The sequence below is a fragment of the Ciconia boyciana genome, chromosome 2 (genome assembly GCF_034638445.1).
Source record: "Ciconia boyciana chromosome 2, ASM3463844v1, whole genome shotgun sequence".
NCBI lineage: Eukaryota > Metazoa > Chordata > Aves > Ciconiiformes > Ciconiidae > Ciconia > Ciconia boyciana.
This window is the reverse complement of record NC_132935.1, coordinates 114431290-114450256: the sequence shown is the minus strand read 5'-3', so window position 1 is coordinate 114450256 and position 18967 is coordinate 114431290. Positions and strand designations below refer to the sequence as shown.

At 36.1% G+C, this 18967-nt stretch overlaps 1 protein-coding gene across 7 annotated transcripts in view; it reads right to left on the bottom strand.

Moving 5' to 3' along the window:
• BBS9 (Bardet-Biedl syndrome 9) overlaps positions 1–18967 on the bottom strand; it is a 309847-nt gene that overhangs the window by 262556 nt on the left and 28324 nt on the right. For all 7 annotated transcript variants that reach the window (XM_072853644.1, XM_072853649.1, XM_072853643.1 and 4 more), the window contains 4 exons: positions 14145–14319; positions 8869–8953; positions 6893–7076; positions 5737–5866 (listed from right to left, as the gene is read on the bottom strand). In XM_072853644.1, coding sequence (XP_072709745.1) covers positions 5737–5866; positions 6893–7076; positions 8869–8953; positions 14145–14319 — 574 coding nt within the window. The remainder of the gene's footprint in view (positions 1–5736; positions 5867–6892; positions 7077–8868; positions 8954–14144; positions 14320–18967) is intronic.

The following is an 18967-nucleotide window of genomic DNA, read 5'->3' as shown; positions in this document are numbered from 1 at the left end:
CTGAATTACTTCATTTTGTCTTACAATTAGTAAGAAAATTGGACACTACTATAGTATCTTAAGTCAATAACTTTGAAGTGATTCAGTAAGCTGCAGTATTTCCTGCATTTCAGCCTATACCAATGCAACTTTGAATTTATTACTTTAAGTCTCTAATTCAGTAGAATCCATAACCAAATATGTAACAGCATAAGTCAAAACATGAACACCAATAGCCTATGGGTAGCTGGCTTTAACAGATGGCTGATAAATACATTACTATGTGATACAGTCTTAATGGGCTGGTCATTCCCAACACCGATGTCAGGAGTTCAGGCATGACCCCTATAGTCAAGTCTACAGTGATCATACTTGGACAAGCAATAACAAAAAATTACTTAAGTAAATTTCAAATACTATAGTCAGTTGTAGTGCTAGCAATTAGAAAAAAAAAAATCACTTCTTGATTGCAAACTGAGCAAAACAGAATCAGTGGTGAAGACATGGAACCCTGTGATATTTTTATGGGATATTTCCTCAGTATAAACCTAGGCAGACTTGAAGTTCATAAAGAGTTGAAGTGTGGATAAAGCTTACTAAGTAGCCCCACTTGCCATTTTGAACATATCAAGTCTACTTTTATTTCCTGGCTTTTCAACAGTTATGTTTGTTTAAAAAAGAAAATAATTTTTTTGCATCTCAAATAATGAAAATCTATTTACTAGCTTAACTCAAGCTAAAAAGTTGGGTTCTGGAAATTTAATATTTTAAGAAACTCAGAAATTCTTATTCTTTAAAGGTGATAAATTACTTCTGGACAAAAAAAAATCTTTCCAGACTGCTTTATATTTCCTCTTCAGAAAACATGATGTTCCAATACCAATTAAAATGATATTTATCTGTCAAATAAATGAAAGTGAAAGCAAATATTCTAGTAACTTTCATCAACTTGTCCATACCTGTCAACCCCTTGTAATAAAAGGAACTTCACATTTTACAAGGCATACACGTCATTTTGTGGGTTATTTGCTTCTTCCATGAAGAACAGTCCTTCTGCGCACAGATACAGTAGTATACATAAATGCTCACAAAAGAAAGTTGGTTCCCATATTCTAATTTCTAGATGTAGCTCCTAAAAGCAAGAGGCACCACATATGCAAAGCATCAAATTACCTATAGACAAGCACTAAAGGTGGCTTTAAAGCTTTTTCTTTTGGGTATTTCTAATCAAATTCCAGTGTGGCTGAAGGTGAAAATATCCTTCATTTAAACATGAAGTTCACTGATAAACTGGTGTCTAAAGTAGTAAGAGTCCCCAGTAGATTAAATAGAAAGGGAAGAATTATCTTTCCCACAACACATCCCCTAAACCCTCAGAGAAGGCTGGTTTACTGTTAGAACTGTGCCTGCTGATAAATTCCATATGAAATCAACATTTTTTTGCCATATAGATACCACCAGCCTTCATTTCTTGATGGATAGCCAAAACTACAAAGAACCAAAATTAGGGGCAACATGACATATGACTTGAAAAAAGAGGTATTTTACAAAGTTTGCCGTCTATTCCAGTTTAAAAGAAAAAAGTCAGGCTACCTTGTAGCATTCACAGGCTTATCAGATATAACTTGAAGGCTGCGTACAAACAAAACCGAGTGGTAAAATTAAGACTAGTGAACTTTAAAAATGTTCAGAAGAAACAAAGTCCCTGATTCAAAGGCTTCATGCTTTCCTATTGCAAAAACTGGTTTGTAACTTGACTGTGATCAAAACAGAAATCCCTTTCCTGAGACTACATCTAAGCTATAATGCTCTATCTATGTGGTTTTAACTCAACCCACAGTGGCATTTCAGATGTTTGCGATGGAAACATCCCTGAGGCTAGCAACATGAGCTATTTTGCTTCAGACTCAACGCACCTTAACATAATGTTCTAGTTTCAGGCCAGCCAGGTCAGAGTAATACTTAGTGCAATCAATCAGCCATTAAAACATGGTACTCTTAGGAACAGCTTTGCCAAGTGAGTTAGTGTCAAATAAATAGAAAAGTAGTTGTCTAAGTATTTTAATCTACTCCAAGGACCTTTTATGGTCAAGCATATAGAGACAGGATAACTCAGGCACAGAAAAACAAATATGACTTGTGATAGGCCCTTAAAAAGTGACTTTCTGCTACTTCCTGAACAAGTTATTTCAGATGATTCAGACAAACATAACCCATCTTTTTGGTAGGCAAGTATTAAGTCACTTGCCTTTACAGGTTCAAATCCCTGCCAACAGGGAAAAAATGACTTTCATATGAGGTGCTTTAGCTAACAGGAACTCTATGTAGGAACCACATTCCTATGGGCTTGCTCCCCACACAATTACCTGAATTATGAGAGTGAGAGAGAAATCTAACACGTCTCAAGAAGCATCAACAAGTGACAAATTCACAGAATTGATAACCTATGAACATAAGAGACATTGCTCATGAAATTTCCTTTGCAAAGGAGATGTGGAGGTACAAGGAAGGTCTTAGAAAAGAGGTCTCTGGTGAAACAGAAAAATGGAAACTAAAGGGCAAGCAAAAAGGGAATGGACTTTGAAGTCAATGCTAAGAAGATATTTATATAATTATGGTGGATACCAAGCAAACACTGCTGCTCACAATTACCATTTCAACACTGAAAATTTGAGAGGAGTAGGAATTCTTGTAATTCCTTTGTGTAACTTCCCAGATTTCAGCTGTTCTAACTGCAGCATATGGGCAGTTTCTCTTCAAAGCACTCTAGAAGGGGGTCTTTTGATGTTTTTTTCAGGGGTTGTTCGGGGTTTTTTAATCAACTCAGGCAGAACACCTAAACCATTTTCTTCAAGAGTTTCAGCTCCAGTGAGAATAGCCATAACTTTAAAGATTACAACACAGGGCATGCAAAAATGTAACTGTCCAAGCAGGCTTATCAAAGGGAAGATGAATTTGTGCTGAAACAAAGTCCTAAGCAGTTTAAATTAATCCAAATTATCAATGTAAGTGGTAATACCTCTGAAGCAATCCAGGCAGTGTTAAGCATGTAGGAGTCCCCTTGACATTAAAACAATGTCATAAACAGTTAGTAATGATTATACATTAACAGAACCAGAATATAAACTTCTAACAAAATATGAGACAATGATTAGAACTGAACTTCCAGTTCAGTGATCATAGTTATAGAGATCTTCAGGTAAAACCCAGAATAAGATAAACTCTCACATTTTTGCCTGTAGTTCAAGTTTCTGACCACAAGCTTTTATAGGAAATTTCCAATTTCCTGACAGAGAACACTCAGGTTTTAACCAAAGGCAAAAAAATGTAGTTCAACAGCTTAAAAATACATCACTTTTAGAGTGCAGAGACACCTCACCAAAAACATTATAAGTAACCACTTCTCTTCAATTCTATTTTTCCTTGCATGTTTCTGAAAATGTGATGGAAATCAAGCAGTTTATGCTGGAATTTAATCCCAAATATTGTAGTATGTTATTATCATTATTTACATACTGGTATTGCAATAGGGAAATACTGCATTTCACATTATTGTAAGAGAAAAAAATCAATTCATAAAGAATAAGGAGGGGCACACACTAGAAACACAGGTTATTTAGCTGGAATTCTCTGAAGCATTTGAACAGTTGATCTTAGAAGTAGACTATCAAGATTACAGGATAAAGTATATGACTGCCTTTATGAGGCAGCAAAGCAGAGCGACACATTAGAAGTAACAGACACTATGCCAACAAGAAAATACAGATGAACATATATGATATGTAGAGACAACTGCTTTCAGAATGCTCCATTTACTTTGTAAGTATTACTGCAATAAAAGTGGAAAGGATGTGAAAGTAATTAACTGACATACGTCATATTTAAGGCACTTCAATCTCTCAGCAGTGTAGGATTAACAAGTCTATGCTTATTAAAGTACTTAATATTATTTATGTTACAGTAGTGCCCAGAGGCCCCAGCTGAGACTGAGGCCTCTCTCAAGTGGAGTATTAGAAAATCATTATCACATTGGGTCAAGGAATTTCCTTTCAAATTGTTTTTTTTTAAAAAAAAAAACATATTCTTTTGTTTAAGCCAAATTACTACCTCTATAAGCTTTACTACAGTTTTTGCTGTTTAGCTCATCTTTATTTTTAATGTCAGAAAGAAGTAAAAGCATACTGCATATTTTTAAACAGAAAGCCAGAAGAAGCATAGCTCTGAAACACATATGCTCTAGACTTCTCCCTGCCTTTCAGGCCATTGGGTCTAGACACACAGATGTTCCTTAATTTATCAGTACCTGTATAAAGAGGTTTGTATAACTAGATTGCTGTCTCTCCACCCTCTACAGAACAAAACCCCAAACCAAACCCTAGCATTAGTAGGTCTGTGGGAATTCTGAATCCAACTAGCAAAATGATCTGGGACAAATTAGTAGGCTCTCAAAATTCTCACTAAGATCAAACTACTCAGTGTTAAAGTTCACATGGAACGGGCAGAATCTGGATAAACTTCTTAGAGGCATTATTGAAACAGACGGTTCAATGAGTTTCCAAACAAATAATTGTATATGCAAATATTAGTACAATCTGCTGTTGTAAAAATCAATGCCTTTTTCAAATTTTTTCGACACAAACATTTTTTCCAAACTTCAAAAGCTGTACTATCATATCCTGCATAATTAACTTTTAGTTTATACTACCCGTCCCACTAAGACTATTCGTTATATGTTACTTGTAAGACCTGTTGGATGAAAGCCAGCACAACTCTCTCCAGAGAGTCTAAAAAAAATTTAAATTATAAATTATTAAAAAATCATGAGGTAACCATTAGTACCAAACAAAACACAAACATCCCTCAGATTACTCTGCCTAAGTCAGTAAAGCTAGTTAGTCAGATGTTGCATTTTCATCTGCTATGAGATAAAACACACAACTTATTATCAAATATTCAACAATCCAGTGTATGTTGGCACAGCAGCCACAAGCCTGCTGGGGATCAGAAGTAATCTACCTGACCAGGACACTACTACTGCATCCCGTATGGTCACAGGCACTGGGCAACCAGCACCTATTACAGGTCCAGTGGCACACAGTACAGGCATAAGCTGGATTGTAAAAACACTAGCTGAACTTTTCGGTAGTTTGCTTATTTCAGTGACAGACTCTGCAGAAGTTATCAATTTGTCATAATTTCTCTACACTCAACCCCCCACCCAAGCAGTTTTTCCCTGACCTGTCTTATGTGTATTTTACAAAAAGTTTTGGTCTGTTGCAGTGCAATCCTGAGCAATTTAAATGGTTCCTTAACTTCCACAATTTAACACTGAATAATCTGTTCCAACAAATCATCTCTGGAATTCATATGCTCTTAAATGCTTAATGAAGAACAGATTTTCAGTGAGATTCCCTATTTTCCTGTCTCAGGGAAGGATCTTGCCAGATTGAAAAGCTTCACTTTTCATTCTTTTAAAGAACAAACTACTCCACTGGACGTATGAGACCCCAGGTTCTACCTTCACTCAAGAAAAACAGAATATCTAAAGCACAGTACAGCAGTTTCAGTATTTTTCTAGAATTAACAGTATGCCCATTAATGAAATAAGTATTTTACAAAACAAAGAAAAAACTTTGAATTTTCCTTTTACAAGTCACCTTATTTGTTACATACCTCAGAACTGTTTCTTAGGATCTACAAGCAAATTTCACAACTGGAAATTAATCTGAGAAAAGTAAACTTTAACAAGTTACTTACTGTAAATTTGCTACTTTTACTGATACAGGAATGTGGGGAAGTTGAGTGGCCCATTTCAGTGTAACATCTTGATAAACATTCAGCATTTTACTATGGTTTCCCACCAGAGTGTTTATTGTTCCTTCTTTCACTGTTAAAGATATAAAACCAGTTTTAGGATGAAGAATTTTCAAAAGCCAGTACTTTTCTTTGAGGCTTATATCATTACACTCTTTTTTCTTTTCCTTTTAAGCCATTACTTGTTATAAATGAATTTAGTATAATTAAAGTGTCAAAAGTTATGAAAGTTACATTGACAATAACAAAGTATGTATGTGATTAATTATGGATACCAATTTCAACTGCATACTACACAACACGTGCCACAACTTTCCAAGGTTCTAGCTAGCTATGTTTGGTAATTTAAAACACGACTAACAAAGACTCATAATTGCCGTGTTAGCATGCCAGGATAGATATGACAAAATACATATTGGTTAAATACCAGCTACTTATACTCTTCATTACTTCACTGACCTGTGAATACTGATTAAAGGTGTATGCATTTATAGGTTTTATTTATAGTCTAATATAAATCAGAAAGTATAAAATGTGAAGATTGTTAAGATCATATTTATAAAGCCGAAAATTATATTTTAAGTCTAAAATAAGACCTGGTGTCAAAAATTTATCAGATAGTTTTTGAAACATTAATATAGAATAGGTATTAAGAATCTGTAGTTCTACAGTGGCATCCAACCACGTTTCTTCCATACAATGTAATAAGTTAGTTTCATCTCCTAACAGTACACTTTATTTGGTTTTTTTTTAACTATCAGTAAATGACAAAAGTCCTCAAACACTAGTTTACTCTTCCAAAAATCTCTCATTCCTCCATGTTTGTGGCTTTGGTAGCCTGGGCAAGCTTGCTCAAACACTAGACAAGTACCTCAATTTGCTGATGAGAAAATATCTATTTAGATTCTAAAAACTGTGACACTTCACACTAAGTAACATTTGAAAATAAACCTGTTTCATCCAAACAGAGAGCTCCAATTCCACAGATTTTCTACAAATCAACAGCTTATTCAGAAAAATATATTTATTCAGTGGAAAAAAAATTCTTCGCTGTAAAAGTAACCAAGCTAAAGTTAAGTTGAATTTTTCTTTTACAAACCTGAACAGTAAGGAATGAAGCAACTCGGACTGTAATCAAGCTTTTTCATGAATCGAATTTGCCCATTATCCTTAAGGCAAAAGAAGTTTCTCTCACCAAGCACAAAAATAGAAGAAACTGCCTGATTAAAGGAGACAACGCATATATCCAGTGCTTGCTCTCCGATGTTTAAAACCCAATCCACCTTCAAAAGAAAAAACATGCTCCAGAGATCAGTTGACAGCTGCATATTAAAGGCAAAACTTATAGAGAAGGCTTAGAACTTATCAAGTTACATGAATATCATTAACATAGACAGAAAAGCAAAATCAAGGTCTTTTTTTGAATGAGAAAATATTAGTTATCCTCTTATTTTGAAGGCAGTTGGTGACTTTCCTTATTGTGAGTTAAGCAGCAAAAACATAATCCACTTTTTGAAATAGTAATTAATCGATGGTTATACAGTTCACTTAAGTATATTTAAATTTTAAAATACACATTCCATTCAAAATGAAAATGCTTTATACTTTAACTATTAAATCCAAGAACAGAGTATTAGAATCATTTAAATCTCCCTCTGTACATGTCCTTAGATATTAAGGGCAAGGTTAGGGAGCAAAAGGTGATAACTTATTCTACCAACACATGTAAATGGAAAAATAGACAAAGTTTTAGGTGTGTAAGCCAATATTAATGCTTGCAGTCACTAATGTACACTCTTCAGTCTGAAGAATGTTTGTGTATATGATAGCTTGTTTACTTTTCCAACTACATACATTAATATAATAAGGAACTACTTACAAATCCCACCTTGCCTATATCCTCACATCTTTAAACAATACTACTGCTTATTGATACATTTCATTGGTTTGTTATTTCAGCTCCTCTGAGAAATTTCAACGAATTCACACATGCAAAAACTGCTTTTGACTGCTGCCAAGCTGGTTAAACAGAAATTCAGAATTTCTGAAGTCAAAAAATACCGAAGTTCAACTGTCAGCACTTCCTATATGAACAGCATCAATCATTTTGCTTAAAGAACATAGAATGTGTTAGTAAACATACTGGCATATCTGATATATGAAGCTGGAAGTGCCATCTTAAAACTCAAAGGGGAAAAAAAAGCCAGGCTTATTACATTCGTCTCCATGCATGCTTCTCATTTTAGATTTAGAAAATGTATTTAATTTGCAGCATATCTGATGACATTTCCAAATTTCTTATTTAAAAACTATGTCTTCTCCTAATTCAAAATGTAGGATTCTGACTGACTTACAGTTTGAAAAAATTCTACGATTAGCCACTGGAAGGAAAATGCTCTCCTAACATTTTACTGTCATACCTGAAATATGCTGAATCTAGCATTTTACATAGTATATTTAGCAGACAAGCAATTCTATTGCAGGACCACAGAGAATGAAATTCTCTTCCTCTTAATAGGAGGCAGCTCAAATATTAAACAACTTAGTCACAGGGACCTCCTGAAGACCATTGAATCCACGGGTCTTTGACAAAGACAGTCCAGGATACTGACTATTTATGGAAACATTTTTCACTGTGGAGTTTTCTCTAAGTACAAAGGATTGCCCAAGTAGAATGAGGTTAATTTTGTAAGTCCAATACAAAGTCACAAACAGACTTAAATTAAAAACATGAGCAATATTTCAGGTGTACCTATTTATCTATTTGACTACAGTTTAGGTTCTGTATTACAAAGACCACCTTAGAAATAGTTATTTCCAGTACACAGTTCTCTCTTTTTTTTCTTTTTTTTTTTTCCCCTCCTTAGAACAACAGTGAGTTTTAAGGCCCAACCTTAAACAACTGAGGCCCAAAGAAATCTTAATAGAAATCTACTGGAGTCTTTCCATTGCTTTTAATGGCAATTGGATCAGGTCCTTTGTCAGCAGACAATGTTTCCATTCGTTACGTAGCATGGGTCTTTTTAACATGTATGCAGTGTACCATACAGTTTATGTAAAATAAATAGATTTTACCGCAAGTCTTTTTCCAGAACTAAGTTTTTGCTGTTCTGTTTCTTGTCTTTCATCAGCATCTGTCGCAAATGCCAGCACTTGGTATCTGTTATAGGAAGTTTAAAAAAGTGAAAAAATAAAATATATCTTTGTAGTTAATAACCTTATATTAAGTAAAAAATATAATTATCATATTACGAGTATACATACACAGTACAAGCACAGTCTAAAAGGATTGTTAGAAAGCCTACTGCAACACATCTATCATCAGCAAAGATGTTAAAATAAATATCACTGTAGGATAACAGCTAAGTGTAAAGGCAGAAATTAAAACAAACATTTTTATTCAGATTTTATGTAGTGTTAAAATAAATTCAACAGATAAATATATTGGAGGATAGAAATCTAGACCACAAAGAAGACAGAAGCAAGAAACCAACATATTTTCAAATTGTGAAATTAGGATTCTAATAAAAAATAAACTTTTTTGCTCTTATTAAGCTTTAAAAAAACCTCCTAAACTACCCTGAAATACAATCTGCTATATCTAATAGCTACACTCTCAAGCACAATCCATTAAGTAAACTAAGTTTTTCCAATCCAAGAGATGGCACCAGTAGGTGGCACATCTAGCAAAAGATGGGAGGTTTGTGGGTTTGGGGGTTTTTTATTATTTTGTAACTGACAATTGACCACACTAAGAAAAATTTGCAATGAAGACTTTAGAACAAAAGATGTCAACTGCCATAAAAGCTCCACACATCCATCTGTCCTCATTTACACCTGTGCAATCCTCAGTGTTCAAACTGTGTCCTCATTGACTCTTCTGTAACTGTTTCTTTCCTGAATTAGTGCTGGTGTCCTAAGTTACTGAACTACCCTGTTTCCAATGTACGCAATTAGGTAATCTGTAAAATACTGAAGTTTCCTACAAAAGTGAAATAAACAACAAAAAAAACCAACAAAAAACTTATCCAAAAGATAGCATTCAATTCTGGGAGTCATGGAATGCCATCAGCTCCTAATCTCAAACCAACACAATTCTGAATGTTCCAATTCCAGTCTAACAAATAAAAGTACATATTTTTTGTATATTGTCAAAGTTATAGATCTAAAAAGATGATACCAGCAGCCCTCACATTTCAGAGGCACGTATTGTGGTGCTTGCTACTGAAGGATTTTAGTTTCTAAAATTATTTTACTTAATATGTACTTGGAATAAAAAAAAAATTGCTTAAAGTGAATGCGATAACCTAGTTAAAATACTAAATAAGCTGCTTTTAGTACAATTATCATGTCTTTAAGTGTCCTCTATATGAACAAATTCACTTCCCTTTTTCAGTTTCACACATCTATGAGAAAAGTAGCAGATTCTGACCTAATAACATTTTCTTTTTTCACCATATTTTATTGATAGTCTTGGCTAGCACATTATCATTTTATTAACTAATCAGAGACTAATACATAGTTTTCAAATCAAGGTCCCGTTGAACAGCAATATGTATTGACGTTTAAGTACCAACTACCTGCATACAAGTTTTTAATCACAAAAAACTCAAGCCACAGATGACCAACACAAACTTTCAATTCAGCTATCACATCAAGTATACGATCATTTAAATAAGCGGCATTTTGCTATTAGATCTTGAAAGAATTCAGAATCAACACAGGAAATATTGCTTTCAAACGAAGGCATTGGTCTGTATGAGCTATAGGAAGACAGATAATTTGAAATTTGGCAAGTTGTTTGGCTAAAAAGACTAGATAGAACTACTATATTTTTCATTTACTATAATAAGAAAAAAACATGTTTAATACAACCGTAAAAATAACCTCTTCTCTCTTTACCATGTCTATTTCCTTCATTTTAGAAGGATTACTTAACTCTGTTCTAATGTCCTAATAGTTCAGACACACACTAGAGATTAGTACTCTAGCATCTTAACACTTGGCACTAAAGACCAATAACCAGAATCCAAGTGAAGAATTCCTTTAAAACTACACCTACCTACAATAAAGACAGCACAATTGTGAATCAGTGACAGACTGAGGAAAAATTTTAGCCACATTTGTGGTAAAAGTCAAGAATCTAAACATAATGAAAGTGCATGAGCTATTCTTTTTTAAAAAAAAAATTTCTTGATTCTTTACCAATATTAATAAACTCTAATTTAGTTCTCAGGAAAAATATGAATTTTCTATTAAATTACTTTTACTTGCAACACATATATCTTCTCCTTTATTAAGAAAACAATACACGACACCTATAATCTGCTCATGCAATATCCACAATCTAAAAACCATCTGATCAAGCTTAAGCAGCATAATAAAAAGAGTATTGCTTGAGAAATTCAGCCGATAGAGCAAGGTAGTGTGGCAAAGCATTGTGTTAGATTAACATTCCCCAGATTAGATTCTCAAGGCATAATCTATAAAAAGTGGCATTCTTATTTTCTTTGATATGATTATCCCTAAAAAAAAAATCCTTAAGGTACTTGTCAGCCCGTTCCTCCAGCTTGATGAGGTTCCTCTGAATGGTAGCCCTACCCTCTTTATATCACAATTCCTACAATTTGGCATCATCCTTGAATTTCAGGACATGCGTTCTGTCCTATTGTCCAGGATGAAGATGTTGAAGAAATACTGGCTCCAGTCTCAGCTCCTGAGGAACATCACTCATCTTTGGCTGCTAGTTAGAACTGTGGACAACTACTACTCTGTAAACCTGACAGCTCTGACACTTTTTCATCAATTTTTTTAGTTCTTTTTTTTTATCATGGGTAGTAGCTTTGCCCCAAACACCACCCCACCCCAATTTACTGCTAGGCACAGAGATTCAAAAAGCCTAAGAGCAGACCTTGTCAGTTTTAATGCAAAAATGATGAAGCAAAGCAAGCATTAAGTTCCTTGGTCTTTTCATGCCTTTGTTAAAGTTGCCCAATCTGTTCTAGTAGTGGGTCAATTTCCTGGATCTACCTTTTTACATCTGAGGTATCTGTGGAACTCTTTGTTCTTCACACCCTCTGCCAGTAGAAGTTTAAACCAAGCTTATATCTTCTTAATCCCATCCCCTGCATGTCCACATGATGTTTTATATTCGTCCTTAGTAGTCCATTTTAACTCCCTTCTCATACATTTCCTTTTTTCCATTTGAACTCAGTCAGAAGCCACTTGTCCAGCCAAGCTGCCTTCTGCTACTTCTTATTTTCTTGAACATCAGAATGGATTGTTCTTGGTCTTTGAGAAGGTTATCCATGAAGATTCACCAGCTCTCCTGAGCCCTTTTGCCATTCAGGGCAGCCTCTCACAGGATCCTGTCTACCAGTTCGTTGAACAAGCCCAAGTCTGTTCTCTTGAAATCTACAGTCTTTAGCCCACTGCTTATCTTCCTCACTTCTCTCAAGATCTTAATCTATATCATCTCATGGTCACTGCAGCCGATGTCTGCAACATTCAACGGCAGATGCTGACTATTACTTCTGCAAACATGTCTTTCTTCTTTCTGAGTTGTAGATTTGGCAAAGCATCTTCCCTAGCCAGGCTGTCTAGCACCTGCATCAAGTTTTCCCTAACACACCTCAGAAACCTCCCATATTGCTGAAGTCCATTATGTTGCCCTCCCAGCAGACATTAGTTCTCCATGAGAACAAGGGCCTGCAACTGGGAAAATTCTTGTTTAAAAAGGGCTTCATAGCAGGCATCCACCACAACATCCCCTTCCTCAAGCACCCATCTGATTCTAAACAGATGGATGCTTGATAAACTCTCAAGATGGTGGTGGAGTAAGAGAGCCCGATGTATTCAAGGTGCTCCTCCATGGTGAACACTGTGCTGGTTTTGGCTGGGATAGAGTTAATTTTCTTCATAGTAGCTAGTATTGGGCTATGTTCTAGATTTGTGCTGAAAACAGTGTTGATAATATAGAGATTATTTCTTTATTGCTGAGCTGTGCTTACACAGAGTCAAGGCCTTTTCTGCTTCTCACATCACCCCACCAGCAAGTAGGCTGGGGGTGCACAAGAAGTTGGGAGGGGAAACAGCTGGTACAGCTGACCCCAATGGACCAAAGGGATATTCCATACCATATGGTGTCATGCTCAGCATATAAAGCTGGGGGAAGAAGAAGGAAGGGGGGGATGCTCAGAGTGATGGAGTTTGTCTTCCCCAGGAACCGTTACATGTGATGGAGCCCTGCTGTCCTGGAGATGGCTGAACACCTGCCTGCTGATGCGAAGCAGTGAATTAATTCCATGTTTTGCTTTGCTTGTGTGCGCGGCTTTTGCTTTACCTATTAAACTGTCTTTATCTCAGCCCACAAGTTTTCTCACTTTTACTCTTCTGATGCTCTCCCCCATCCCACCAGGGGGGAGTGAGCAAGTGGCTGTGTGGGGCTTAGCTGCTGGCTGGGGTTAAACTACAACAAACACAAGTTCCCCCCTTGTCTGCCTTTTCTTCCTGAAGAGCCTGGAGTAATCAATTACAGCACCCTGGTCAAGCAAGCTACCCTGTCACATCTCTAACTGCACACACAACTTCTAGTTCCTCCTCTTTGTTGCCAAGGCTGTAGGTGTTTGTAAATACGTATTTAATATGGGCCCTCACTCGTCCCACTTCCTCTAAGGTATTATGAAAGCATCCCCCTTTGTGCATTTGACCCTTATACCCTGTACCATCACTTACATGCTGGATTTAGCACCTATCCCTCAGCCTAGCAGTCAAAGAAGTTAACAGGCCTCCTCTGCCGCTTTGTCAAGGTGGATTCCATCTCTCCCCACCAGCCCTCACTCCCTTAAGAGGATCCTATGATCACAAAAGCCAAAGCCCTGTCTCAAATCTCTTCTGAAAACTGAACAGGTTCATCAGACTAACACTTATTTGCATCAAAATAAAAATCCCATTGAACCAACTGGAAGGAACATCTTGCTCAAGCAGTACAGTGCAGACAACACTGAAAGCACAGATTAGACTGAACTGAAGCAGGGAAAAACCTGGCACTTGCAGGACAACATGATGTGCCTTGATAAGCTAGTAAACTTAATACATTTATACAAATAAAATAGGACCACAAAGTCCCCAGGACACACAGTAAGCTTTCTTCTATGACTGTACAGAGACAGTAATCACTCAACAACATACAACATTTTTTTTTTTTTTTTCTTTCCTGCAACAACCGATCACCTGCTTCAGGATACACTATTAGCAAAGGCAATAAAAATTAGACATGATTAGTTTTAATTTGTTTACATACTAAATTATAGCACCAAAATATGCTATAATTACTAAAAATGAACACATACTTGTAACTCTCAACCTGTCGACAAGACGACACTGTAATGAAAGAATCTGTCCGAGAGCTGTAAGTCAAGGGACCAGGCAGAAGAAAACCAGGTAAAAAACGGCCAAAAGCATAGCTTTCCTGTTCAAACAACATGAGCATCCCATCCATGGACTGTATGCATATCAGATCTCGACCTAAGGAAAACAAAATAAAGAAATACAAAGGAAACAAAGCAATGTTATTTATATAGTTTTAATCCTAGAATTGTTAGTAAATGAAAATTGTACTCATAAGTAATCCTAACAAAAATAAGATTCATTTTATTTTACATGAGTGTTTACTATGAGGAAGAACACTAAATATTCCAACCTCAATAAAAGCTTACTTACTAAAATAAACAAACTAGATTTGGGGGGGAATAACATTCAGAATGTATTAAGAGAAAAAGAGAGTTAGATATTTTATTTCAAACCAAAATTTCTAAAGATATAACTATTACCATTTTAGTTTAAAGAAATGTTTCAATACTCCCCAAACCCCAAATTATTCTGGTTCTTAAATGCCTCTACACCTTACAAGCAGTTATAACAACTGTGGTTTAAAAATAACCTATTCTACTCTTTCAAGTCTACTTAAGCAACATAACAGAAAGTCCTACAAATATGTACTGTTGTGAAAATAATACAACGGTAACGTTTTCCACACTTTGCATTCACATCTTCTGTCTTCAAGGAAAGAAAAAACAAAACAGGCCCACTCAGTGTTACCAACAGGACTAAAAAAACCCCAAACAAATAAAATTCAGCTCAGAGTAAATTACTTCAAGCCTTGTCCATTATTCAGCAGCCTCAAGACATGACTTAAGACATGATTTGTCATGCCTCAAGTATACCAATCTAAATTCATTTTGAAGACCTCTGAGATCAGAAGCTGATTATACAGTTTGCATTTCATATGCAAGGGTAACAATTCAAACAAACAATATTTTGCATGCATTCAAAGAGAGCACTATACCAGTAAGACTAACACCTTCTGAAGCTGATAGAAGTATCTCTCCTGAATTCAGAGATAAGCCCCTATCTTGCAAACACAACATGAAATACTTGTAATTCAAAATGTCTATTCACCTCCATTAAAATATTCCGTTGTGTCTCAGGAATTAGTCTACATGCGTGAAGGACCCAAACAAATTGTCTGTTCACTAAGCTCCCATCCTCAATCCTTTAAGAACTGTTTTCTAACACAGGAAGGTGAAACAAAACAAAAATAGACTAAAACTTCATTCTTACACTTCGATAAAGATAACAAAGGTCAAAGTGATATTCAGTATCTGAAAAAGCAACAAATGTAAAGTACAGTGCAAAACATTGTTCATCTCCCCTGTGATTCTTCATAGAAACTTCAACTACTTAAAAATAAATAGTAGTGTAATAGGTCAGCAGTACATCATGTTACTTGTCCTTGTGATTAAAACATACAATAAAAATTTAGCTTAGGGTAAGAACAGAAAAAAAACATGAGGAAGGTAAACCAGCTGGGTCCTTTCCACTTGCCCTCCCTCATCCCTTTTTCAGATTTTCCCATTTTCTAAAAATCAAGTTCTCCCATCCTTCTTTCCAGATTCTGTACATAATTCACTACATGTTCTATAAACCCTGTTGCAAATATCAACCATTTGAAAAGAAGGACATTTGAAAGTGTAATTCATGTTGTTCATCTGGTAGAGGCAAAGTTGAGTCTCTCAGTCTCTAGTGAAAAAGTTAAAATACTTCAATCCTTCACACCAATGATTACATAGATACTGAACTGCAAAGCAATTTCAACAGTGTAATTTCAGTAACACCAATGGCATTTTAAGCACTTAATCACAACACTTGTTTCTTCCCTTATGTTCTACATAAACCTTTTCTGAAAACCTTAAACCTCATTCTTATTTAATGGAGTTTTGATGGTTTTGTCTGTTTGAAAACTCCTAAAGTGCATACATTTTGAGGGATAACATTAACTGACAATATCAAACACTTAAATTTTGCTTTAGCAAGGTAGCAATAGCATTTCCAATTGACAAATTCATAAGTTAAATATAGAAAATAATTTTATTCAACATTAGAATAATCCCTTATTAAACATGAGAGAAGTACTCCATTAATCAATAATCCTTGGTGACTTCAAAAAGAAACTTAGCTGAGAAAAAATGAAAACTCATCTTCCTAAGATGAAAAATGTCAGAATCTGTACTAATAAACCAACATGTTATAGAAAAGCAATTCGACACAGAAATCATTAAAGTACTGTTCAAAAGTAGTCAGACTAAGATTTTGCCTGATATTGAAGTCAAACCAATATATCTTTGGTTTTTCCTACTACTGCAAGTGAGAAAATTTAAATATATCATCTTTATAGCAGCTCATTAAAGCAGTGACCACTTGTCACTAGCAACTTCAATTTGATGATTTAAGTCTCAAAAGTTTAATCTATAACATTCTGAAGTTTGTACCACTACACTGGAAACTTGAAACATTTTAAATGTTTCCTCTTCTACGTGCAGATTAAAGTCATACATCCTTCTAGGAAATGTAAACTCTTTACCTCTGTTAACAGCAAAAGTCAATGAAGAAATGTTTTCTGTGACTAAATGCAATCATTTTGAGAGAATTATGGGTTTGACATAGATCTCCAAAAGCATTTTCTAAACAGACCAATTGTTTTAGAGCTATGATTTTCCTAGGATTTTCTACACAGACTTTTTAAATTATAAAGCAGGGTCTAGGGCTTCTGTCCAATCTTAGAATTATTTGTTATTAAACTAGAAACATTCTACAGTATAAAAACACATTAGATATGCATATATAGACAACACCTCTTAAAGATGCATATCTAGTACATTTCCTCTGAAATTATTTGTATAAAGCAGCCTTATTATGTCTTTAAGAATCATTTACCCTTTTAAAATATTCTTCATAGGACAGATTCCAGAATTGTTTGATTTATTTGTAACTTGTAGCTGATATTCTGCAGCTGAAATATGTGGTATTCAAGAGGTTACAGCAACTGCTGATCATAGTCAGAATGAACATTTGGTTTGCTGCTTATAGTCTCTGAAGTACTAGCCAAGAACACTGCAATGTACTAACATACAATTCAGAAATTAGTGAGAGTGATCTATAAATAAGTACCTTATATGTTTCAATTAAAAAATAAAGCAAGATGCGTATGTGAATTTGAAGGTTATTTAATATTAAGGTTCCTACAATTCTGAATGCCCTGCTTTTCATCACTAACAGTTGACACTATCAACTATTATTAGTGTAAATAAAGCAAAAGCATGTATTCATAAAAGAACTGTAGCAACTACACAAGTTCAAAGAGTATCACTTGAAGCACACTAAGGCTGTGAGTAGACAAATAAGCAAAACCAATCTAATGTTTTGCTACTGCTGGCAGGAACAGTCTTGCTCACCTTCTTCCCTCTGGGCCTCCAGCTCCCCTTGCTCAGGTCACATAGTTCCTCCCCACTCCCAAGCCAGATCTGGTACTTATCTGATGGCTGTTAAGCTGATGGTTGGACACCATCCTGAATTTGTAATTTTTTAAAAAAGTTTCAGATGAGTGAATCATCACCCCATACAAATAACTCCATACAAGATTAGCAACTGCCAAGGGTGACCTGGAAAGTATCAAGTGTGACATGGCTCTGGGGGTGATAGTTAAGGGCATGAGGGCCCAGGTGGTTTTCCTCCTTAATCCTGCGGAGGAAGGGGAAGGGCATGAGGAAGACTGGATAAATCCTGTGGACCAACAATTGGTTGCACGACAGGTATCCGCAACAGAGTTTGGTTTTATGACCATGTGACCCTCTTTGAGGATTGACAGCTGTTTGGAAGAGACAGGATCCCCTGACTAAATCCAGCAAAAGTATCTTTGCCAACAGGCTTGCCAACTCAGCAAGAGGAACTTTAAACTAGGAACGACAGGGGAGGGAGAGATTTTACAACAATCAAGTGAGGGAGTGGTAGATAGGGTAGGCAAGCAAAGGGTCCTGGGATGATGTGAACCAAAGGGACATAGCAATCAACAAAACAGGGCTGAAGTGGAATCACCTCAAGCACAGGAATCCAAGTAAGTAAGTGCCCATGGAACAGTAGCCTTATAGAGAAAGCTCTCATGGCTTTTTTGAGTGCCTCTCTGAAATGCCTCTACAGTAATGCACACAGTATGGGGAAAAACAGGAGGAACTGAAAGTCTGTGTGCAGTTATAGGGCTACGACCTCACTGGAATCACAGAGACATAGTGGGCTAGCTCACATGACTGCAGTGCTAAGATGGATGAATCCAGGCCCTTCAGGAAGGGCAGGCCAGGATGGTGATGAGCAGTTGCCCCTTTTTAGCAAGAGAGCACTCAGAATGCAGAGTTCTGCCTAGGGACAGGTGATGAGCCAGGTCAGGTCAAGAGCTTACGGGTCAGGATTAGTGAACAGACCAATATGAGTGTCTGCCATAGGCCACCTGATCAGGAAGATGTAGATGAGGCACACTTCAGACAACTGGCAGAAGCCTCACATTTGGTGGCTCTGGTCCTCATGGGGGACTTGAACCACCCTGGTATCTGTAAAAAGAACAACAACAGGGCACAAGAAATCCAGGAGGTTTCTGTAACACATTGACAGAAACCTCTCAACTCAGGTGACTAATGAGCCAAACAGAAGAGGTGCTCTGCTGGACCTGATACTTACAGGGAAGGAAGGATGTGAAGGTTGGGGTACAGCCTTGGCTACAGTGACTATGAGATGATCAGGAGAATGATCAGGGTAAGTTCAGGAGCATAAGAGGAATGAGCAGGGC